General features: G+C 38.4%; 1 protein-coding gene across 5 annotated transcripts in view; it reads right to left on the reverse strand.

Annotated features, from left to right (window-relative positions):
- ino80 (INO80 complex ATPase subunit) overlaps positions 1–25,797 on the reverse strand; it is a 55,789-nt gene that overhangs the window by 15,807 nt on the left and 14,185 nt on the right. For all 5 annotated transcript variants that reach the window (XM_088648364.1, XM_088648366.1, XM_088648363.1 and 2 more), the window contains exons 14-26: positions 25,043–25,138; positions 22,992–23,051; positions 21,954–22,096; positions 21,281–21,365; positions 20,853–20,970; positions 20,330–20,415; positions 19,938–20,105; positions 19,453–19,586; positions 17,465–17,532; positions 16,985–17,078; positions 16,714–16,891; positions 12,536–12,676; positions 8,209–8,434 (exon numbers count right to left, since the gene is read on the reverse strand). In XM_088648364.1, coding sequence (XP_088504490.1) covers positions 8,209–8,434; positions 12,536–12,676; positions 16,714–16,891; positions 16,985–17,078; positions 17,465–17,532; positions 19,453–19,586; positions 19,938–20,105; positions 20,330–20,415; positions 20,853–20,970; positions 21,281–21,365; positions 21,954–22,096; positions 22,992–23,051; positions 25,043–25,138 — 1,597 coding nt within the window. The remainder of the gene's footprint in view (positions 1–8,208; positions 8,435–12,535; positions 12,677–16,713; positions 16,892–16,984; positions 17,079–17,464; positions 17,533–19,452; positions 19,587–19,937; positions 20,106–20,329; positions 20,416–20,852; positions 20,971–21,280; positions 21,366–21,953; positions 22,097–22,991; positions 23,052–25,042; positions 25,139–25,797) is intronic.

The following is a 25,797-nucleotide window of genomic DNA, read 5'->3' on the forward strand; positions in this document are numbered from 1 at the left end:
ATTACATTTGTTTTCCTGTTTTCATTATACCTGTAAAACGCAAAATGGAAGTGACAACTTTTTGTGTCAAAATCAAATAATCACAGAGCTACAGTATAAATATCGTTCAGGTGAATAAACACCTGTGTCAGTCTTTCTGCTGATAATGAAGATTTAACAACTGTGTTCTGGACGGGTACAAAGTCCTGCAGTTAATTCATACATAAGGCTCAGTACAGACCTATTAAGCGCAGTAAGACTTAAAAGAGAAAAGTCTGCTAGAAATAAAAGAGAAGAAATACCATGCCTTGCAATCAAAGACATGTCACTGGGGATTGATGGACACAGTTATTCTGTCAAATATAATTTCAGAACACAAAAGGACAAAGCACAAATCCAACAGGCGCATTTCCTTCAGGCCAGGAACCGAATAAAAGGGACATCTAAAAATAATATACACCTCAAGCCAGGTGTTGAAAAGTCTTGTCCATTTTTTTGGAATTAATAGGCCTCACACAGAGATTCACTATATACAAATCAATGTAGAGCTATTTAAGGAAAAATCTTTAAAATAACCAGGCATGCAAATCATTAGTCATAAACCTTAGTCTCTGCATACATTAAGTCATCAAATGCTGAACAGACAGTTCTCCAGCACCACTAACTAGACTGCTTACACCACAACAACCTCTATGATGCGGGCATCACATAATCCAATATCTCCCAAACAAACCTAGCCAGAATCATTAAACAACCAGAAGTCTGAAATGACCGATGCTTGACCTAATTAAAAATCATCCAGAGAGCTGGCGTTTACTAATTGCTAAAGCTGACAGACGCATCATTGTTGTTTTATTACATGTAATTTTATTAAAATAATCTCATTTTCATGTAGGCAAACCAAAACTGGTGAAGTCTGGAGCACAATGCTTTTGCCTTTCTGGTAAACAGCCTTATTTCTGGGTGGAAAGGGTGATCGATCTTAAGTGAAAGTGTTTTCTGTAGTGCTTTAATCCATTCCATATTTGCTACATTTTTATATGTGTATCACTTTTTTTGTAATGATACTGTAGGTTCTTTTAGTATTAGCTTTACCCTGTTTTTGACAAGACTGTCTTTTTCATTCCAGTAGCTTTTAGGCATTACAGTCAGAGCATTGACAGTGCTTGCAAATGTATCCAGACCCTTTTTTGTGCTAAATTACAAAATCATGCATACACATATTTATTGAATTCCTTAATGGTCAAACTGAAGACATTTAAGTGAAAGATAAATTACAGTGAATGTCAGCAAAAACTAAAGGGAAAAACGAAATATGCTGGTGAACTCAATATTTGGTGAAAGACCTTTGTTGTAAGACATTTAGGGAAAGTATCAACTTTTACACTCTGGCTTGTTGCAATGTTTGCTCATGCAGATTTTCAAGTTGCATGTTGATTGCTTACAGACAGTGCTTTTTGAGTCTTTCCACAGATTCTCAGGAGGATTCAAGTCAGACCTTTGACTTCATCACTTAAGTGTAGCTTTGCCCTTTTGCTTTGGATCACTGTCCTGCTGAGAGGTAAATTTTCTTCAATAATGTGACTTATAGGCCAGCTTTGTGGAGTGACCAGGATCTTGGTGATTGATGCATATTTTCTGCCATCTCAGCCACTGAACTCTGTAGTTACCCAGTGGTGCTGCTGGCCTCACAGTGGCATCCCTAACCAGTTTCGTCCATGCCCAGCTGCTCAGTTTAGAGGGACAGACTGGGCAGTGTCTGGGTGGTAGGTGGCAGCTTCCAGTTTTTGAAGTTTGAATGGACTGTGACACAGGGATATTTAGAGACTTGATCTCCATGGAGATCCATGAACTTCCATGTCCTTATTTCTGGTTGACTTGAAAGCTCCCTATTTTTCATGCTGGAGTCTTCATGCTAGAAATTTACTAAGACCAAGAAACCTCGCAGAACTTTACAGTGTTTTTGCTCTGGAATCATGAAAAATAATGTTTGCAAGTTTCAAAGCAACAATTTCAGTAGGCTTTCAACACCAGCAAGTGTACAAATGACTTAACATGGACCATACTGGCATCTAGAATTAGCCTAAAATTAGTATGGGATAAAGCTGCCAACTCTAAGAAGAGAGAAATAAAAATGTGATTATTTTATAGCACAATAAAATAACCTTCATCACTAAACCACGGAGAAAATGGCAAGAGAGCTAAAGATCGTGTTTTATAAGGTCAAAGGGGACTCCATTTTGGATCAGTTTGCCTGTTATTTCAGTCTCCTCCTCAGTCTTTAAAAGACACTTCCTGATGACTTAAGTTTTTTTTACATTCTGTGTGTCTTTTGTCATGCAGATTTGCTTCAAAGTGGACTTTCATGGAAGCCCATGTTCTTAGAGCCAGTGCATTTCAGGATGTGTTACTTCCTTTGAGGACTATGTTGAAATAAGGATGACAGGCATAGAGCTTTCATCACCAGCTGACATGGTTTAAATACTTCCCCGTAAACGACTCTCAAGGTCATTTACCTTCATACCCGTATCCATCGGGAATTTTTCTCAACACATACAAACTAACATCTGCGATGAGTTTACAATATGCTGTTTATTCTAAGGTCAACAACAAAGACTTCAAAACCATAGGGAAAAAAGTTCTTAACACATCTTTTTCTCTAAAACTTGGAGCGACTCTGGTCTCAGGGCTGTTTAACTTGTTACAGGATGCTGACACTGAAAAGGTGAAAGGGGTAACATACATATTCTTTTATAACTTTGGGCATCATCCTACTGCTTTTCCTTTGTACATATGAACTTTGCCACAAAATGTACTAAATAAAATGCCATCTGTATTTGTGCATCGCTCGGAAAATACTGATATCAGTGGTGTGAGACCTAATACAAACCTGCACTGTCAACAGTCATAACTAACAAGCTCATAAATTCTGAGATGTACAATTTACTGTAAAAGTAATTTTAGGTAATGTAGATATAAACAGTGGTATTTAATTAAAGACAGAATCAATATTGTGATGGCTATGGAAAAATAAATACAAAAACGTTTGGAAAAATGTCTGGTAGTTGTCTAACGGATCTAGAGTTTTAAGAGTATTTCTTTCTTTAATACACAATCAACAACCCAGTACAGTAGCTATTGTAGAATTACATTTCCAGTGTTGTTTGGTTTTCAAAAATTGCATGTTGGTTAAATGTTGGTTTTGGCAAAGTCATGATTCACAGAAAAATACTTTACAATGTCTTTAGAGATAGTAAAATATTTCAGCAGCAATTGTGCCCCCTACTGGTAAGATTCTATATAAATGCAATACTACATACAAGCTTGCAGGGAAAATAGAATTAGAACTAAGCCACTGTGAAAGTCTTGCATACTTGTACACGTTCATAAAACTGCTGTTTCTTATGAGGGGCTGTTTAGACCATTATTCAAACTTTACCTCTCATACACACACAAATTGCTCTCGCATACACACAAGAAAGATAAGACTTTATTGATCCCAAAGGGAAATTGTGGAAAAAAAGATTTACCTCTCACATACACACAAAAAGCTCCCATATTCACTAGTTTTACCTATATACACTCATTGCAGGCGTCGTGGCCGATGACAATGAAGCTATTGCTTCTGGTGTGGCTAAGATGTTATTAATTAAAGCTACGGCTTGGCTTAGTGCTTGTTGCGGTTGAGGTTGATTTCTTTCCTCCATCTTGGAGCGCAGCAGAAAATGAGAAAGCTTGTCGATAACTTTTCTCAGCCAATCACATTGTGCCATTTAGACGGAACGCATACATTGGGCCATAATACACCTCTCACACTCTCCATTTTACACCTCTTACATACACATAAAATGCAATCACATTCACTAATTTTGCCTCTTACTTTCACATCGTGAAGGAGTGTTTTATGTGCGAGGTAAAACTAGTGACTGTGAGAGCATTTTGTGTGTATGTGAGAGGTAAAATGGAGAGTGTGAGAGCATTTTGTGTGTATGTGAGAGCAATTTGTGTGTGTATGATAGGTAAAGTTTGAATAATGGCCTAAACGGCACCTCATAGTTTCTAACCAATTTAAAACATACAAATGTGGAAATCTGCATTCACTCAAGGGACATGTCTTCTATCAACTTCTCTTTTTCAATACAAGGAAGATTACAAAACCTATTCTCTGAATTTACTGCGATTAATTCATGGATGCATTAGTAGTAGACAAATACAATATAATCCTCTTAGGAAACAGCAGAAGAGCCATTTTTCCCTTCAAAGAGGATGGACATTTCAAAGAATGGATACATAATTACTGTTCATTGTCTGTTGTTTACTCTCTCATCTCAACTCAAACTCAACCGAGAAATTTTTGTGCCAGCAGGGGGCATTTCTACAGCTGGTATAAATCAGATAAACTCGCTTGTAAAGGCCATGGCAATCTGGAAGAAAGTATACAAAGTACATAACACTTTTTTTCTTGAATGATCATTTATTGTAAGATGGTCATTCCGATTCAAGCAATCCTATTATCATTGAAATAGTCTTGCATATCTAGGCATTGTTTCTGGATTGAAACGACAATTTGAAAAAATGAACTTGCTTGCTCAAAGAAATATCTTTGTTGGCAGATATACAACAAAGGCTACTTACTGCAAAAAATCGGTAAGACACTGCTCAATCATCATCTCCATGAAACTGATGTATTCCTTCTGTGCATAATATTCTGAATTGCAACATTACTTGTATAGTGTTTCTTCGGCTTTAATTTTTTTTCCATTTTGGACATCTCTTATTTAATTTTTTTATGGATCAAAACTCAATTCAGCACACACCACTGGAAAGCAGAGGAGAAATTCACTGAAACCTGGTTTTTCGATAAAGATGGTCCAACAAATGTGAACTGTAAACAATAATGTGCCCAACTTGTTTTGCTAATATCAAAAGACTCAGGACACTTCCTGCTATTTTACTGGAGTACATTTTTCTTTCAAAGAACAGGAAGGGAACCAAATGTTTCCCACAGTCCTGGAAAGAGCAGATCCCAATGCATTTCCAGACAATTTCTATGTCTCAATTGAGCCTGCAATAGAAGAAAATCTAAAGCCATTGTGAGAAAAGCTTTATACTTCAGTACTTAAGTCTCTTAATTACAATTTGGGAAACAAGGACCTTTTTGAAAACTTGTGTGTGTGAGTATGTCTAGACGTTAAACTGAGGTCCTGTCTACTTGTTTTCTAAAGATCCCAAGACACTATAATAGTCTTCAGTTCCTCCTTAATTTGACTGTTGAAGAAAATTCTCACTTCTCTACCTGATCTGCTGTGTCGTGTGGCTGCTGACAGGTGACCCACGAGGACGAAGTGAGTCCTTCTTATAATAATGCATTTTGTGATCTTCTGGATGAAAAAGTACTATATGAACACAAGGGATTACTATTAACTACTCTTATTATTGTGCAACACAATGGTGCAGTGGTTAGCATTGCTGTCTTGCAGAGCTGGGGCCCTGGTTTAAATTCCAGACCTGGGGTGCTATCTGTGTGGACTTGGCATGTTCTCCCTGTGTTTAGGAGGTTTTTTTTCTCCAGGTGCTCTGTGTATCTCCCACAGCCCAAAGATAAACCTGTAGGTTTTGGCGTCTGGTAAAATTGCCTCTGGTGTGGGTGTGTAAGTGTCTGTGCGCCTGCACTGCCATGGACTGGTTTCATGTCCAGTGTGTTAGAAAATGGAAACTGAATCATCATCATAATATAATAATAAAATAATAATAACAATAACAATAATAATAATAATTTATTGTGTACTATTATGTGATGTGTAAACTGAACTCTGGATGCAGCTTATATTACTAGGTTTTTAACTTTAATATTAGTATGTGTAAAAGGAACAGGTGTAAGTGGTAGAAATCAATATTCATATGGACATTTCACAACGCATTATACCACAGTTTGTGTGATTTCCATTTATTCCTGTCCAACACGTGGACTCAGACTGACCATGCTAAAAGCCACTGTCATACACCACTCTAACCTAACGTAATTCTAAAACAATTGCTCATAGCATGGCTAGAATTTCCTTGTTTTGTCCTCCTTCAGTTCACAGACTTCCTACACAATTACGGTAGTACTTGTTCCGTTCTCAGCGCAAGTACCAGAGGATTAATCTATACAACATTACAGCATTTCCTATATATTACAGGCACCCACCAAAGTGACTATCTGGAGACTGCTTTCTGAAACAAATCATTACAAAGATCTGAAGCATAACATTATGGAATTAACACCTTTTTAAGGTTTAACACGAAGGGAAAGCCTTATGGGGAATATGAATATAAGAAGCCCTTTCAGTCTTAGATTCTTCACCGATTGCTCATTACAAGCACACCCTCGATTATTAAACACAGTGCATGTGAATCATTGCTGAATAAATGTCATTGATTTGTGTTTTCTGTTGAAAGATTCTTTAGCACAGAGACATATAGCTTTTTCGGACTGTGCTTCTAAAAACGGATGGGAGCCATGAAAGCAGGTCTGATACACCTCTCGCAGTCACTTTGGAGGAAAGTGCTGACAGTGGTGCTGTCTGGAGTCGCAGTGCTGTGGGATAGTTCCAGGCTGGATTCAGCCATGCCCCAGTCCTAGCCTTTGGTGTGACCTTACTGGATTTTTTCACAGACATTTTTTTTTTGCCCAGTCTGGGAAAGATGAAGTGATCTGGCACAGAGTAGCTGTTTTTTCCTCTCGGAGATGTGTGCACTTATCTTGATCATTTCACAAAGGCCAAACTGTTTACATTTTAGGCTACTGTTAAGGCTGCAGCATTATTAAACAAACTGCAGTTCCTTCAGTGGGACATTCTTTTCGAAGAATTAAGTGGCAGGTAATGCAATTTCCCATAAGAACAGAGATAGCCAACACTGCAGTGAATACGTTTGTCTATGGTTTATACTGTGTATATACCATGGTTTATGGTAAAAAAAACACATAATATTGGAGTCTAGGGATATACATCCAAATTCTAGGCATTTATGTTCCTAAATTCTGTAATAATTCAGAAACACTTCCAAGTTGAAACATAGAATTGTTCTACATTTTCTTGCCATATGGCAAGAAATAATGCAATATTAAATTCACAAAGAAAATATTTGAAAGCTTGCTGTAACATACTCCTTCATTTTTATAGCTATTTATTTACCTGCATTTGCTAACCTAAGCACTGCTGACTACCACTATACATTTTTGAGCAAAATAAAAACTGCAGCTGCATTTTTGCCAAACTAATTCATTTCAGTTACTTATCAATTTCACTTGTTATTACATCTGTCAAAGGAAGTCTCATCCTTTGCACACAGAACAAGTTTCCACATGTTCTCAGGCATCATATCAGGCCTTTGATGAATCAAAGGCGTCTGCCTGAAATAAAGATGTGCGATGGGTTTATCAGCTTCCTTTAGCAGATGAAGCCAGTTTGTAAAAAAAGTTCACCAGAAAAAGACACAGCCATAAAAGCGGTACATTTTGAATTGTGTATTTGCACCATATCCACCATTTCTGGATATGTGTGTTTCAGGAATTAAATAATAAATTAGACTCATCAATATATACAGTAAATATGGAAAGATAAAGCCGAAAATATGTGTGTGTAAAATATCTGATAAAGATGTCATTAAGAACAAATGTAAAGACGACTGTACAATTTTATTTTGTATATGTCTTCACATGCCAAGGCATCTCAGACTGTGGTACAAAGTCAAAATCAATATAATCCTGGAAAGCAAGATGAACTCCACTTCCAATGGCTTTCACTAAAGCCTGCAAAAGGGTTCTTTAGATTCAGCATTGCTAATGTGAGTGGAAGGGAGTTTCTCTAGTGAGAAGAACATGTAAAAATTCTTATTCCTTTAAATTAGCAGACATATTATTAATGAAGGTTTTTAAATGAAGGGTATAATGGCTCTGAAAAAAACATTTTAAAACATTATTGTGGGAACAAAATTATCAAACATTAAGTCTGAAACATTTTGCCCTCTTCCTTAGCCTTTGATAATTTCTCCTGGTAGTTTTGATAGTAGTTACAAAAATCGCATTCGCATTTCCTCAGCGTTGGTAATATCTTGGTGAATACTGGCCTTAATGCATTAAAAAGACTGATACTGTGTGTCATTTAGTAAAACAGCTATATGTATCTTTGCACAACACGGTAACGCCCATCTAAAGAAATAATAAAGAAACTGCACCATGCTTACCAGGTATCCTGATGAAGGACCAGCCGTGTCTAGGGTGCAGGGCTACCACACCCCCCGGCCTACTAGGGAAAAATGCCTGCAGTCGACCCGTCCAGCTGGCCGCCAGCTCAGGGGATCCGTACAGGAAGCACTGCTTGGCCGTGGTGCTTCCTCCTTCCCTGGTCACCCTCCACTCATATTCCGCACTGCGATCATTGCAGTATCGTTCCATGGGCACTGCGGTCACCTGGGCAACAGAACAGCGACATGGGATGAGAAGGGCAACAGAAAACCGCCCGCCTTCATGTGAAACAAGAGGAGTTTTAAACCAGTCACGAAAACCAGAGGGAAAGACCAGAGGGTTTTTCAGCTTTCACTCACATTTCTTTCACGTTAAAGGCAAAGGAGTGCTTCCGGAAAATTATGAATAACAGGTAAAGTGAGCAAACTACTATTGGCAGTTAAAAACAGTTCGCCTCAAGAAAGCCAACGTTCACTTTAAAATCGAAAACTAAAAAATCTGAAACTAAATCTCCCGCGGCAGTCATACTCAATAAAACTGTCTTTTCCTAGCAATCTGTAAAAGGTCCTGCCAGTGTTTTTCCCTTTTTTCCTTACGACAATCAATTTGTCTTACAGTCATTGATCATTTCTGGTCTGTAACTCACAGAAGTGAAGCCAAACAAAAAGAAAACACTGTTATCTTGTAGAACACACACAATCTGTGATGATGATAAACTGCGAATGAGACCGAACAGATGAATGAGCATACAGCCTTGGCTCCAGATTGGGTATCTGAGGGGCTACACTGGATTACGTGAATAAAGAGCCTTTGAGATTTCAACAAAACATTTCCCTGCTTGTCAAAAACAGTCAAAACAGGGGCTGTACCCTCAAAGGAAAATTCTCACTAAAAAGATGGTTCGATTTAATTTTCCTACAGCTTGACTGCCATTCACCTGGAAAAGCTGTGTTTGCAGCTCCTAAGCCACAGTCCTCACAAGTCAGGGAACCTTTTAAAGGGGAAACTTCCTAGAATTGAGATCACTTGACAGGGAGTAGCAAAAGGTCAAGGAGACACCTCCTCATGCAGATAGCTCCTAAACAATTGTCTGTTCCTTACAATAATGGGAACTCTGTTACCATGATCTTTCATGATCTGATAGATAACAAGGAGGCTGTCACCATGCTGCAAAGCGGAAATCTCATAAACGGGATCACTCAGTTGAAGGGAACAGAAATTTAAGAGAGAACTGTCTGTCAAAAGGCACATATAATTCATTCACACAACCTGAATCTTTTAAGCTGCAGGTTGCACTTTAAAGCCTCTTGTGCAAATGTTATGTAAAGAAGTTATTTTGTGACTGCAGTTTCCCGATTGACAGTGTTCGTACATAAAACTGCATTTACATTTTTAACTTTTATCATATACTGTAGCTCACAGCACTTATTTAAATGAAAGCAGAGTAAAACAAAAATCAAAATGACATTCCACACGGTTCAGCCCATATATAAATGAAACTTTTTTTTATATTGTGTTGCTTTTAGCCTTATTTATGCTCACCAGCTGTTGGCAAAGTACACCAAATCAGTACATATATTATCTTTAAGTTGAACATCATTTCAAACTGTGGTGATGTGTCCACCTCTGCATTGAATTCCAGCTCATTCCACAAGTACAAAAAAGTCCAACATGCTGAAATGTGTGTGGTGAAACTAAGTGAATGTTGTGTTCAATTGTTGCCTTTAAATTCTAAGTAATTTACAGGGTAACTTGAAATGCCTGATCTTACAGGTATCCTTGTAGGTTAGAACCACATGGACTCAGATCAAGTCTCATGGACAGCTGGTCTAGGTCTCCTCCAGGAATAGCAGGCGACCGTCGGGCCAAAAGTGTGCTGCAGAAAGTTGTCAGCACATCATGAACTTCGATCTCTTTGCAAAACGACAACAGGATTTCCATTATAATAGTTATTTTATAACCAGGAACACTTTTTTTCTTATTCAGACAGTATGACTGGTTCAAATCCCGCGGCCGGCAGAGGAATCCTACTCCGTTGGGCCCCTGAGCAAGGCCCTTAACCCCAACTGCTCCAGGGGCGACGTATAAATGGCTGACCCTGCACTCTAACCCCAAGCTTCTCTGCCTGTCTGTGTGTCTGAGTGTCTCATGGAGAGCAAGTTGGGGTATGCGAAAAGACGCATTCCTAATTCAAGAAATTGTATATGGCCAATAAAGTGATCTTATCTTATCTTCTTACTTCATGCGCAGCTATCTTTCAAAGGATTTTGATGAGAAGCAAAAAAATCACCCTTTGTTTTAGTAACAGATTAAATGTTTTTGTAAGGTGTACAAAGCTTCGGTTTTTGGCTCTTGTACAAAGACTTGAAATGAAGCATCTCATCCTCCGCACTCCCACTCCCACCCAGCCTGTAACAACTCCAGCTGCTTTTTATCCAAAAGGCTGTCAGACACAAAGCCGCATTTTATCTCTTGCCTGCTGTTCCAGTTCAATTGCACTTGTTTTGGATGGACAGACCAAGCACAATTTGTCACTGTCACACTTTAGTTGACATTTCCTGCCATTATAGTGAGAAGTTCAGTAGAAATTCACTTTCCTACAAAGTGTCTGCCAAAAGAAATAACCCCTCTTCATGGCCTACACGATCCTGTTGAATTACAGCTGGTGATTTCCTGCAATAATTAATAAAATTAGACATTGCTTCAATGAAGAAATAAATTATACATCTGAAATTGTTTTGACTCCTTTGTTCACTGTGAAAAGAGCAAAATTTTCGATTCTGGGGCAATCCGAGAATTTTAACAGATTTCCTGTCATTCTATCAATTTCATTACCCTTCCAAATCTATGCTTGGTTGTAGTTACAGTTTGCCAGCTTCATATGAAACGTGTTCCAAAAGTTTTTGTGAAAGTTTTTTTTTCAGTTTTTTCCTTCCACCTTCTCTCCCTGTGTCAATGGTGCTGTTCTCAACAGCTCTATTCCAGCATGCTCAGAAAAAAAGAAACCTACATTCTTTTCTGGAGGACAACAAGAACTATGAAGCCCAACACAAATTGATCACAAAAATAAATGACTTTCTTCATCTGCGTTGATGAAATCACCACTGATCATTGCCCATCACATTTTGCCAGCTGTAAATCAGCTGTTTTGTCTCTGGCACAAGCCGGTAACAGTCAAACCCATTCATTTATAACAAAATCCTTATCCTACAAACTTTTCAGTTACTGACAGAATAATTTGAATCAGAAAACCAGGAGAAAGACCTTGCCAAAAAAAACTAAGCGGCTGCAAAAAGGAGAAGAATTATGGGGTCTGTTTTGAACTCTGAAAGCCTCACAGCAGGGCTGCCTCCGGCACCTTCTTTTAAATATTATACTCCGGTCAACAGCTGCAACCAGACACCTGCACATGTTTAGAAGATATCGATATAATTGTTCTACAGCATCTAAATCCACCTAAGTCATACGCACAGCCTCTTTTTGTGGTTATTAGGGGAAATTAACCTGACTCCATGCTTTGATCAACACATGTTAGGAACTCCAAGCGATTCCTAAACTAGGTTTTCATCAATATACTGTCTTTAAGCCAGGTGGCTGATAGCAGCCTAGAGTTAATACAGTGCCTAACTGAAAATTATCCCCTATCTTCTTTTTATAGTCTAATAAATGAAATACGGTGTAACTACACATACCTATTGCCTGCTGTGGAATAAGCAATCTTGTTTCTGAAAGTACATACAATGTTCATGCAAATTCCCATAATGTGTAAATGGGAGCAGCCCATCAAAGACGTGCTCTATTACAGCCCTGCAGTATAAATGATTATCAACAGACCTATCTTTTTTTTTGCATGTGGCAGTTTGTCACTCACTTTCTGGTGGCATCATCCACCACCCAGGTGAGGGGACAGTGTGTACAATAAGGGACCCTGCCATATGTTCATCACAAGGCCCTACAATAAAACATGTCCTAAAGAAGAATTACCATCCCAGAAAGTAAACACTCATATAAATATTGGTCAGACAAAGCAAACAAAGAAAGTGCGTTACTGATGGCAAAATCCACACAGGAGAAATCTCTGATGACAGCACTCACTTTATAGTACACACTCTTATGATTCAGAATTGCACCATTACGATAAGGACAGTCTGCGTGTCTAAGAAAAGCTCAAAACATCGCTTTCATGAATTAACAATGGCAAATACGACTGAGAACGTTTGCTTAACATTCTTTGTTAAAAAATCTCTCCCCTATGACATTAACAAACCAAAACCTGTCTTGGTATACATTGTAATAACAGAGTGCAAGTGCTGCAGTTGTTCTTACCCGTGAGACATAGGTGAAAACGAACTTGGGAAGCTCTGTGGCCTGGCAGGGCCTCACGACGGAGGTAGCTGATTTCCTGCGGTGTATCACCACGTCATTGTGGCTCACTACAGTGGGGCTATGGCTGGTGAAGACAAGTTCCTGCAACACAATATACAGCACAGCGAAATCAGAGTGGGCAGTCACTGCATGAGCTCCAGAAAAGCTGAAATTAAACACATTGAGTTTTTATGGAATTCTCTGCTGTTTGGATCCGTGGAGCTGTTGCAGACCTCTCAGCAATGGGACACCAAGTGATTCTCTTCTCCTTTCTGGCTTTCCTCTTTTTTTTCACATTGGATATACTATGTTAATGGGACTCTGTAGTTCTAATAATGTATATGAACAAATATGCTGTAGTATGATTCATATGTGTTGAAACTGCAAGGGTGGTTTTACAGTTCTGGGTCACAAGTGACCAATGAAACATCAAAGGTGTCTGTTTCCACACAGCCATCTGGTTCCACCTAGTGGCAAATGTGACAAAAACAACCTTACTCAGCATCTAAACTTACGAGAAGTTATTGGCAAATACCAAAGTCATCTATTCTAGTAGATTTGTTTTAAAATCAACAATTATTAGAAACATTATCCAATCAAACACATAATAAGTAGATTTGTACCAAAATGTATTAATGCAATAGACAGAAAACTCTGGGAATTAATCCAAAGTAGACACTGTTTTCTCTGTAATTGCTCTTTTATGCAGAAAAAAAACATTCCAGAGCTATACATTCCTAGTCCAACAGGTTAACAGCTTTATATAAAATCCGTGCTTGTATTGAAGGAATAAGGTGCTTCACTCATACAATAGATAAGAAAACAGATTGAATATTGTGGCTAAAAGAAATGCTGTATACAAATTCTAGAGGACAAAAAACCTTAGCTCTTTGTGATGAGCAGGTGCTGCCTGTAATATCATCACACATCATTTGCAGGGAAAAGACACTGAGCGTGATGAATGGGGCTGTCAAAACTGCAGCACATGCTGTGTTGTCAGCTGTTTTGCAAGTGAGACTGGAAACAGTCTGAGGAGCCAAGACTTTTCTGTCTTCCCAAACTGAGAACTGAGATGTGGAAACTGCACAGATCTCAGGGGGGACTACTCTTCAACACATGGAGGCTGCTGAGTCAGGCTGAAACACAAGGGCAGCAGCACAGCCTGCCAGAGTAGCCAGTTTCTGGCAGAGCTGCAGCTCATCAAACATCCTTTTTACTATTTCCATTAACATTCTCCAAGAAGGAAAATAAGGGACCTACATTTCTAGACAGAAATAAAAAGGAAATAAGGAAGCTGATCTCTGCCAGAAACAATATAGTCCCTGCACGCGAGTCCAAATGTGTGTCCAGTGTTCCATCTGTTTGAGCCTAAGCTCACTACTCAGTGTGGAAAAGACAAATAATGGCAAAGTTAAGATTTTACATAGAACATGAATAAAAACATACGTATACATTCCTGGCAACTGCTTGTTCACCTATGGTAATGATTTAATGACTGACCAAACAAAAGCAAAATATTGACTGTGCTAATGTGCACACTGCTTTCAATACAAAAAAGAAAAAAGCTCATATTTTAACAATCTCAGAGCCCTACCTTGTTTTAGAATGCCCTGGAGTAATGAATGCAATCTTTAAACTTTTTCATTAAACGGTGATTTATTCAGTACAGAATTCTAGTCATGAGGCACCCCTGACAGTGCTGCCAGATTTCAGTGTTTGAATAGTCAGGTTACCGCTGCCCTCCCCAGAACATGCTTGTGTAACGCTGCCTGAGTCGAGGAGCTGCTGCATAGGAAAACTGAGGTGCGAGGTGTGTTTGAACAGTATCAAAAGCGTGACAGAACACGCCTCACTGAAGCTAGGTGACGCTCTTCCTGAGGAATTAAGAGATTAATAAAACAGATTAGAGTCTTACCCTTTTGTTTGGCAATTAAATACCCCTGGTAAGTCTCCTAAATTACCTTTCCAGATAAACCCCAAACCCCTTTAAATAGAGGTCATACTGATATTTTACATAATCGTTTGCAATCTTGGGGATTTTATGGATGTTGTTTTTCTATAAGAACATGAATTACATGAATGAATCTCTTACACTAATAACCATAATGTCTTGCCACATACTGCACGGTAACTAAGAGCTGAATTAAATTCTTATACTAATACAACCCCCTGCTTGACAAAAAGCCATACCTACATCCTTGCATGTGAATTTGTACCTTATTTAATAGTAGTTCTATGGAAAAAATGAATGAAACAAAAGGGAATTTAGAATGTTTCAAGTCATCACACTCCCTGGAACACAATATATTTTGAATATGAGTGCGTTTCTCTGGGGTGATGTGTATGTTAGACGAAAGTTTGTTCAGTACACGGAATTTGAATATATTGACGTTACTAATGGTTCTTTTTAAAAAGCTGAATTTGATTTATAATGTCATTTCCACGTTCTCAAGATCTCTTTCTTAAGCTCAGCAGTAAAGCTCTGCAGCTTGAACTGTGTGGGACGATACAAATATAAACACAAACATCAACAGACTGTGTTGGTGAGTGTAGATAAACTAGTCACTCTCCAAACTGTTCCAGGAGAAAATGCCATTAGAACAATTTCCCTAGTTTCCATGTTCTAATTTACACTGAATTAATACAATTTGCAGCAAGCTTTATCCTATGAGTTTTTTTAACCCTACATACATTCCTAACCAGTAGACCACAACAGAATCATAAAAGGCTGTGCTAACTATTTTAAAGAAAAAAGCCACAGGAAAAATATGTGGGCGCTAGGAGGCAATACTGGATAAGAATGGAGTAGAAAGCAAGTTTAATATTTTTTACCAATTTGTGTTTACCAGTGTGTGTGAGCTACAAAAAAGCGCTGTTAGCCAAACTTCAGTCTACCTGCCAAATAATAAATTCAAAACATGGCACTTGATGACTTTCTCTTTGTCAGCGGCTTGCCATAATTAAAGGGGAACTGCAATGCTATTTTTATATTTCACGGTTATAATAATAATTGCTTACACTTATATAGCGCTTTTCTGGACACTCCACTCAAAGCGCTTTACAGGTAATGGGGACTCCCCTCCACCACCACCAATGTGCAGCATCCACCTGGATGATGCGACGGCAGCCATAGTGCGCCAGAACGCTCACCACACATCAGATATCAGTCGGGAGGAGAGCAGAGTAATGTAGCCAATTCATAGAGGGGGATTATTAGGAGGCCATGATTGGTAAGGGCCAATTGGATATTTGGCCAGGACACCGGGGTTACACCCCTACTCTTTTCGAGAAGCGCCCTGGGATTTTTAATGACCACAGAGAGTCAGGACCTCGGTTTTACGTCTCATCCGAAGGACGGCGCCTGTTTTACAGTATAGTGTCCCCGTCACTATACTGGGGCATTAGGACCCACATGGACCGCAGGGTGAGCGCCCCCTGCTGGCCCCACTAACACCTCTTAGAAAGAATCAGCACTGATGAATGCATTTCAAACCACAATAAAAGTAAAATGTACACAGTAAATTATAAAAAACACTAAATTACATCACAAAAACCTCCGGTGATGTCAACAGGCCCTAAGACACTGTAAATAAGCAGGCTTGTGAATACGCTTATTTTAATCCAATAGAAATATTGCTCTCGATTTCGAGACTCTGCATGCAGATCACATTGGAACATTTCTGCACTGAAATGTCTGCTGCACAACCTGTACTTATTCGCTCGTACATCACATTGCATTAGTTCTTACAGTGAGTCGTGAGCAGGAAGGGCCGCATCTCATGGGAACTCTTGCTCTCGCTCGTTCCGAACCCAGCAGTTTGCGACAACATGGCGACTTACACTACTTTTACAAAGTTCATGATTTTGCGCTTAATTCGGAATTTGTAATTTTTTTTTCTATAATATTAATTCATTGACCTCGTTAACAAGATTTAATAACCAGTCTCAGAAATTGGAACTGAGTGGATAGCCTTCATCATGCATTGGTTTTGTAATCTGCGTCTGGTGGGTGGTCTGAGGTTTCGATTTAATCCAGACCTTTATCTCTGGAGGTGGTGTGTGAGGGCCATTGGGTGCTCTCTGATGTTCTTGCTGCGAGTGGGAAAGGGAGATTAAAGAACCCCTGTGCCGGTGCTCACCTGTAGCACAGGACTGTTCTGCGCACTGGGGAACGAAGTGGGATGGTTTAGCCACAGCACAAGATCCCTGTTGGACAGGAACTTGGATTTGGTCTTGGGCTCTTCCTCTTCCACAGACCACAAGCGTTGCAGATATAGCCGGTAAGAAGACTTCAGAGACAAAAAAAGAGCTAACCATCTGGAACAGACAAAAGGATGTCAGACAGTGGCACATAAAAAATACAACCCGCACACAAACAAAGCAAAGTCACTGGGGTTATCTTGGACTCACCGGACTACAGTTCCTTGAAGCATCATGTTAGACATTTCAGCTGGAGACACGTCTATAAAACGCAGGAAGGAAAAACAGCTGCTCTCATCATTACCTGGTGATGGAAATGCAGATCCTCTTTTACTGTCAAGTATGGTAATAATTCAAGGGGATTTGTTTATGGAACTTTCCATAACACATTTCTCAACATTGGAAATACCATCAAATCTAAGCCCAAAGACATTAGAACTGATTAAATGCCCTTGTTTTCCCTGGTGCCAACCATGTGTTTTGAAAATATGTAAATAAAGTAAGAAAATTCAAATTTACAGGCTGTGCGCAAAGAATTGGAATCACTGTTTTATCAATATTTGAGTATTTTCAAAGTTTTTGTTATTAACAAAAGCCTTAAAAAAACTAGGCATGGTCATAATATACATACTTAAATTACTATTGACATTTTAAGACCAGGCAAGTGAGCTATATCAGTTAGCAACTGACCTTTTCTGTGAAATAAGGACTGATGAATGTGCTGTGGAGAAAATGGTGACAACGGGACCTGTAGCAGCCTGCAAACCAAACAGAAGCATCAGCACAGGGAAACAAAATACTTTCCTCTTTTCCTGTGTCAACAGAGCTCTTCTCTATCAGTGAGAATGAGTTAGAAAGGTGGACTTGTCTTGGGATAACAATATCTTTGGTCTCAAAAATAATCTCATTCTCCTTTTATTTACACCTAAATGGCACTGAGATGTGGTAAAAGCACATTCCTTCTGGTTTCTACAAAACACTCATGCAAACAGGAAAACAGCCTGAGTGCTACTCATTACCACACTTTAAACACACTCTCTGATGCTCTTTCATTTGAAACAAATGTTGGAGGTAGCCATGCAGAAAGCAATCACATCAAACATAAAGGGTTAGCAATTACACTTTTAGACGAAGATAAGTGGCTGAGGCTTGATTAAAATACCGGACATCAGAACATGAAAAAATAAGGACCTAACCTAATTCAAAACAAAAGCCAATCTGACAAAAATAAATAACCTTCCAGAGATTATTAATGTTCTCTAGAGACGGGCTCGTCTCTTCATATACAATTCTGACTCAGCAGGTGTCCCTTTCTGAATAGAAGCAGGATTAAATGGCTTTCTCTTAGCCATGTGGAACACTGCCAGATTTTAATGTAGCAGAAAGCTGCTATCAGATTGAGTGAGCACAACTCTAACCTGACCTTAAAATTATACTGACACTTCCTCAGTTACTTTCAACTGCAGGGAACCAGAACACAAGAGGTCTTCTGAAGAATGTGAAGGAGTATCATACAGTATACAGTCTGATGTTTATTTTGCAGATTACTTCCAAACAAATACTTCGTACTTTTTTATCAACATTGTCATCCCCCTTAGACAGACTATTTTATAAGAATGATACTTGTCAAAATATAAAATTGCCTTTTGAGATAAACTAATAACAATGATTTTTAATAATAAAGATTTTTACTGGAATGTTTCTAGTAAAAATTGTCTTGGAAATACCTACTGAAAACAAATAATTTAACTGTCTCAGGTCCTGACACTTGTTCATTACGTAACCTTAAAATATGTTTCATAACCACCTGAACTTTTTGTCAATGTGCATTAACTAATTTACTTGAGAAAATTCAATTATAAGAATTAGATTTTCAAGTAGAAAAATACATTTAACTTAAAAACTATAATTATTCAAGTGCTTCATTCAATACAGCCATTTAAAGCAGCAACCAGAAAATGTATTTGAAACAGAATTTGACATTAGTTTTAGGCTGCTGCACAAGAAAGTCTCTATTGCAGTTAGACCTTAACTTTTGAAATGGATGGAAACTACACTCATTAATCTCTGAATATGCAAACTTACACTAGATAATGGAACACATTCTCTTTTATGTCTGTTTTAAGATATTTAAGTGGTCTACTGCAGCATTAAAAAGCAGGCTGCTGTTTAAAAAATGTTGAATGCTTAATTAAAACATTACCTGATTACTATAATGCAAAGGATCTTTTAAACTGTCAGTATTTTTGAATGAAGCAAATTCAGAATAACTGAAAACATTCCTTTGTATGATACAGGTGAATCAAACAATCTGAATACAAAATAATTTGTCAAAATATCAGGTTAAATTTATACTACAAAACACTGCATGAATACTACAAAAGCAGTTGACACCTATTTTCCATCAATGAAAAAGGACTGATGAGCTTAATGTTATTTTTGGAAGTAAAAGCATTAGAAATATATTTCTTGGGATGTTAAAGAAATACACTGTATTAAGTAACGTCAATCAATAAATTTAGCACAAAAATCTGAGGGCTTTATTTTCAATGGGACAGAGGGTGAAGCCTGCTGCCAAGGGGACTCTGAGAGTTCTGACTGGTTCCATGCAGAACCTGTTGTATATAACAGGAATGACCCATGCAGGACCTGACTTTAAACCCTCTCAAATTACCCACCTGGTCTGACACTGATTGAACGTTGAGATCAGGCCTTGCCGAAAAAGGAACTTAGACATGACATAGGGTTTCAAGAACATGTGAAAAGGTGATCTGGTCTCTTGCCGTTCAAAAAGATCAGGATGGTTACACACCTAAAGACAAATAAAAAAAAATACAAATGATAAAAAAAAAAAAGTCATACGTCATATTTTCAAGAACAGACTGAAGTTAACCTGGACTACCACAGGAATCTCAAGAACAATACCGCTTCCTTCAAGCATCCTTAAGAAATGATCTATGCAAGTACATGTCAACTCTCTGAAAAACTGAGGTTGAAGTGGCACTGCTGGTTCTTGCTTTTAGTTGTATGTGCCTTGGAAAATGAATATTAATTTTAAGAAATATTAAACACAAATTCTTTCATCTTTCATTTATGAATGCTATTATAATATTTAGGGTTGATAAAAAAAACAGGCAGTTTGTGTACAGGGTGCATTTTTCACCTTCCTGAACTGCATGACGAGGTTCATTAAGCTGCTGGTAGTGTTCTGTGCTTGCTGTGCTGTTCCCATTGAAGACTGGAGAAGATCCTCTATTGAGATCTTATTCTTCAGGGCCTGGTACAGGAGCTTCTGGCGGCTTGTCAGTTGACAGTACATCAGAATTTCAATCTAATGAAGAGACAACAAATGTGCCCAATTGTCTACATATGAAGAGCTGCTTCGACATATCATGAGTTATAAAACATGCTGATGTTTAGAAACCACCTGGGAAAACAAATTTGACCTTGATAAACACTCAAAGCAGCTGCAAGCAGAGGAAATGGGAGATTTAGGCCTGAAACGCTCCAACATGCCCCAAACAGCAGAGTAGCAAGATTACTTTCACTTAGTACCTTATCAGAGAGTTCATTCTCCACATCCTTCTTGATGCGCCGTAACATAAATGGCTTCAGTATCATGTGTAATCGAGATAGCTGGTCTGAAAGAGCAAAACATAAGTAGCAAAAATCAAACTGAGTACTGTACTTTTTTCTTCATCCAAAAGATATTTTTAAAATTGAGCCAGATGTGAAACAGATCTCAAGCATAGAAAAACGTAACCATTCATGATCCTAATCTGTAAAAACATTCTCACATTCAATTAAATAATTGTCTCCTGAATTTCTAATTAGATTCCCTGCTTGCACAAGTGAGGGAAGATGTGACTAGTGAGTTAAGATGTGAGTTAAATGTGTCATCTTAACTTCACCATCACCCCACAATCCTTTTCAAACACAAGTTAAAACACATGGAATCCTTTTTTATGTGGTAAGCTTTTTTTCAGCCCTAAAGCAACCTTCTAGTCCCGGTCTTGCACAGTGTATAATGTTGCCTTTTGGCACTGAATTATTAGTTTGGATATTCTGAAATACTCACTCTCATCAATGGCTGACTTGTTTTCCGCGTGACTTTCGATGTCCTTGGAGAACCATTCATTGAACTCTTCGTGCGAATCAAAGAGAGTCGGCATAATGAAATGCAGCAAGGCCCACAGCTAAAGAAGAAGCATTGGAATTAAATGGAAGCACAAAGCTAAAACTTTTTCTTGCACATATTACTTGTTAAATTGCCACACATGCATGGTTTGAGAAATACTCAAGGATTTTGCTCACTCATTCATCTTCACTATTTACACTGGAGAACTGTTTCTTAGAATTAAAACAGTAAAGAATCTAGATTGCGGCACGCAACAGTGCAACCCTTGATTGAATTATCAGGAAAATGACATGTTTTTAACTAGGCACTGATACACAGCACTGAGAAAGACCTGATTCAGCCAGAACGTAGACAATTCCATCACTCACCTCAGCCATTGTATTCTGAATGGGTGTTCCTGTGAGAAGCAGCCTATTTCGACACTGGAACTGCAGCAATATCTTCCATCGGACACTGCCAAATAAATATCACTGTGAATGGGACTGATCTATTTCACAAACTATAAACCTGGGTAATTCACAAAGAGCAACTTCACTGCTGGAACTTAAACTAGTGCTTTGCAAAATTTCCAAAGATAAAGTGTATTATCCATCTGTTGACATGCTTTTTAAAAAAGAAATCTAAAGAAATCAATCCAGAAATCATGAGGCTAAATTTGTAATCGTCAACTGACACTTGTGTAATAATAAATTCTGCAGTACAGACTGGCTTTGGAAAGAATTACGCCAGCAGCCCAATGGACACGATTATTTGTTACTTTTCACTTTCCAGAACAAACACAGTCAGCTGCCCTTCAACTTCTTCAAGCTGAACAAAGCAAAACCTTTAAGACTCTTTTACTTGTACATTTATTTCCAAAGGAGATAAATGTATTGCTGCCAATAAAAAGTCGATCTTTTGAGTCTTTTATTTGACAGATTGCAGCAATCTAACCTAGGCCCCTGTGTAAGAAAATATGAAATAACAGCACAGACTTCATCCTTCAAATTCTCTCATACTGTACCACTCAGTTTTCAGAGCTAGCTCTCGTCCTCAGCTTACCTGGTGCTGCTTTTCAGTGCCTGGGCCTCATCCAACACCATGTACTGCCACTTCACTCTCTGGAAATACTTCACATCCTGCACCACAAGCTGATAACTAGTGATCACCACATGGAAAGGTGCATCTTGGGTATACAATGTTTTCTACAGACAGAAAAAAACAGCAATAAGAACATTTTCTCTCAAAATGTGGAGTTTTACACTGAAATGGAAGCACACAGCTTCAGTCTTTAAAGGACTAAGTATTCTGTTATGGGCAAGTTCTGTGATTAACCGCATACTAGTAACAAACTGTGTATATTTATATACCCTAATGAGGACATATAAATCCTGCTCCTACAATATAAATCTGTACTCCTCACTGAGCCTATAGTTACTGTGCTTCACAACGTATTCACCACAAAGAAATCACAAGAGCAAGTCTAACAATGTCTCTGGGTCACTCCAGAAAAAAATGACCAGAACAAGTGCCTCTTTGATATTTGAGTATACCAAGATAAAAAAAACGCTGGTAATTATTTTTTTTTTATTTCCTTTGTGACCATGGACCAGGGAAAGGTCTTAAGATTATAATTATAGAAAAAGCTCTATATTCAAACTTTAGCCCTAACTTTTTACCTTGTAGGGATTGAAGATCCTAAAATGCTGGTATTGTTTAAAAGCATTAGAAACCAATCTTTCAAAATTTGTGAAACACATTTAATTTCAAGTTGTCTTACTGGTCACTTAATACTAATCAAAATTGGATTTTTGTCATTTTGTCACTACATTAAATCATGTAAGAGGGCTCTAATAAATCACCCTTTCGACCAAGACTCTTTGACCAAGTTCTACAACATTCAAGCAAAAAATGCTTGTACCTATTGTATTATGCCTCTGCTACAGTATAATCTCAGAACATTGGGCAAGAAAATGTCCCTTTCCTAGCTGAGCTGGCATGGCAAGGGTCTTGCCAAATTCCTGGAAAGGGCTGGTTGCGTTTATTACAGCACAATAAATTAACAAAAACGTTTGCTCTCAGTCCGTGTCAACATCGTACCTGACTCCAAAACTTCCGGATTACCTTCCTGTCATGAGGATTGCCCCAGTAAGGCAACACCTGAAGAAGAAAAAAGGGTATAGAAACATACATCTCAAGAATTCCATTCAAGATACATGCTTGCATTGGGGATTTACAAATATTAGCTCTGCTGTCATAAAAAGAGACCTCCAGACCCCCAGAAACAGTATGCCCCTAAAGCAGATTCTTACAGTCAGAAATAGGTGCTGCCTACACTAGAGACAGGGGGGTGTTTGTGAGTACAATCCCCTGTGTGTTCTGTTAAGCAGCCAGGTCAACAGCTCATTGAGTCCTTTAAAGGTGAACTAACAGGAATCTGGAAGGAAACTGCTCTCTATTTGATTCGTTCACACTGCACAGTGGAAACTCGTCTACAATGTCTGAGATCAGAACGCCATTTTTTCCTCATTGGTTTGTTCATAGTTGAGCAGCTTTTACACAAAGCGTATCTTTTTTAATGCCACTGAAACCACATTAATTTTGTCTCCTTTCTCTTCTGGGTGTTATTACCAGCTGACATGATTCTGATAATCTTTTAACGCCTCTTTAGCAGATCACTGCTGTATTAATGCTCACGTATGATCACATCTCATGGAGAGTGTCGTGCTCTGTATCATGCCTGCATTTTTATACAGCCCTCATGTTCCTTGGATGGACGTTATCATTACAGTTGAAACACTTGCTGTCTTCTAGAACACTGCTTTACTTGCATATCAAAAACCATCATATAACTTGAGCATTAATTCAGAGCTTAAAATACTGTAGTGCTTATTTCAAGCACTGCCCTCTTACCCTAGAGAAATCCTCTAGGAGGCCATTACACTAGAGCAGTTAGGAGCCTAAGCAGATTACTAATGCAAATCCATGTCAGGATGCAGTTATCTGGGCCTGAGGATTTAGACTGCTTGTTCCTCTCCTGAACCACGCAAGGACAGTATATTTTACACATGTGGAACACATGCACACATGCGGCCATTTGAAACCACATTCAATGAAAATTTGGATGGCCATTTGCCCCCTCATTACTGAACACACAGACCTGCTTGGTCACAGTAACACTGCCCTTTGGAGAAGCAAAGAATAACACTGCTGCACTGTCGTCATAATGATGGTATTCTACTGCCCCACAGAGGATAACCAGGAAATCACAGGGGATGACTATAAGGACTTCAACTGCATGTCCAGAGATGATACTGAGCTAACTGAACATAACTCATTTAAGAATTACATTTTCAAAAAGTGGTTTAAGTTTAATTTTTCTTTTTTGCTAGAAGGAGAAAGACACAAATTTCATTCAGTGACTTTAGAACTGGGGTGATTTGTTTCATGCTTGGGTTATGTCACTGGCCAGCAGTGACTGCGATTCCTCAAAAAGAACACTGTTAGATTAGGCTGCCTGCCAGTCAGCTTAGCTTTCAGGAAAGGAGCTGTAACCTGTAACCTACTAGCTGGGTCACTCCAAGCTCATGCAGTGACAGTAAGCATACAGAAATGTGTGCTTAAGCTCTTTTCTTCTTTTTCATTTGATCGTGGCTCAGTGGAGATATGAAATAAAGCTGCATGTAACGTTTTAGTCACAAACGTACTAAATTTAACCAGCAGCTTTAAAAGCACAGACTGAAGTTGCTTTAACATTGAAGCATTGAAGCATTGAAGAGGACCTAAAACCAGGCACCTTCAAATGATGGATTGGAAAAAAGACTTGCGACTTCTAAACAGGACATGTATGTGTAATATGAGTATCTCCTAACAGAATTTGCAAAACTGGTTACTACTTATTGGAACCAATGTGGGTTACAAAAAGACTTCAAGAGCTCATGTTTCACTATTTTACTCCTTCTTGTCTGTTTCTCTTGAGCCACAAATATTTTATATCTAATCATGGGAATATTATGGAAAGCTTTCAACAGAGCTGTGACTTTACGTACTGTATAGGAGCTGCACAAACCTTGTTAAATGAGCTTTGGAAGCGAATGAAATGGGAACAATGCAGTTATTTTTTGCTTACTAAAAGGCATGTTTCCTGTTACCTTGAATTTCGGAACAAATCTGGTGAATTCTTGGTGCCAGTTGTTGAGTGTAGAAGCTGGGGATATGATTAGAAATGGACCCCAGATGTTGTCTCGCTGAAAGACAAAATAAAATACGAATTAATCACAAAGCAGGTGGCCATCTGTTAAAAAACAGGAAACTGATTTTTAAAACTAAATACCTTTACTGTATCCTGCAGCTCTGAGTAGATAAGGATTAATATTTGCCAATTTTAAAATTCCCTCCCAAATATGACCTTTTCTACTGTACTTAGAACTACCTTGGATCTGGAAGTTCACTTCCAGAACAGTCTGAACAGTCTGTTTATGTACAAGCCAGAGTGAGGTCAATCCTTCTGATAGCATAACTAATTAAGCACTGCTTTTAGACACAAAGGTGAATAAATAAGATAACAGTCAACCAGCTGAGGCTGATTCTCCAACTGGTATGAGGAGTCCAAATCCAAAAAAGTCAATTACATAATGTAAACATTAAAAAAATACAAACAAGAGCAGGCCATTTGGCCCATCAATCTTGTTAGGTAGTAGCTAACTGATACATCACTGATAAGTCAGCTGTTTCCTGAAATAAGACAGTGTATTGGATTCAATAATAGAGCTGGATAGCTCATATGTCTAATTCCTAACTGTCTAGACAGCCTAGGAACATTGCTTTAAAAGACAAAAACAGAACAAATACATGTGCCTTATTTTCTGAAAGAACTCCTGCCCAGATTCCAAGGTTTGATAGTTGG

The sequence above is a fragment of the Lepisosteus platostomus genome, chromosome 10 (genome assembly GCF_059453375.1).
Source record: "Lepisosteus platostomus isolate fLepPlt1 chromosome 10, fLepPlt1.hap1, whole genome shotgun sequence".
Classification (NCBI taxonomy): domain Eukaryota; kingdom Metazoa; phylum Chordata; class Actinopteri; order Semionotiformes; family Lepisosteidae; genus Lepisosteus; species Lepisosteus platostomus.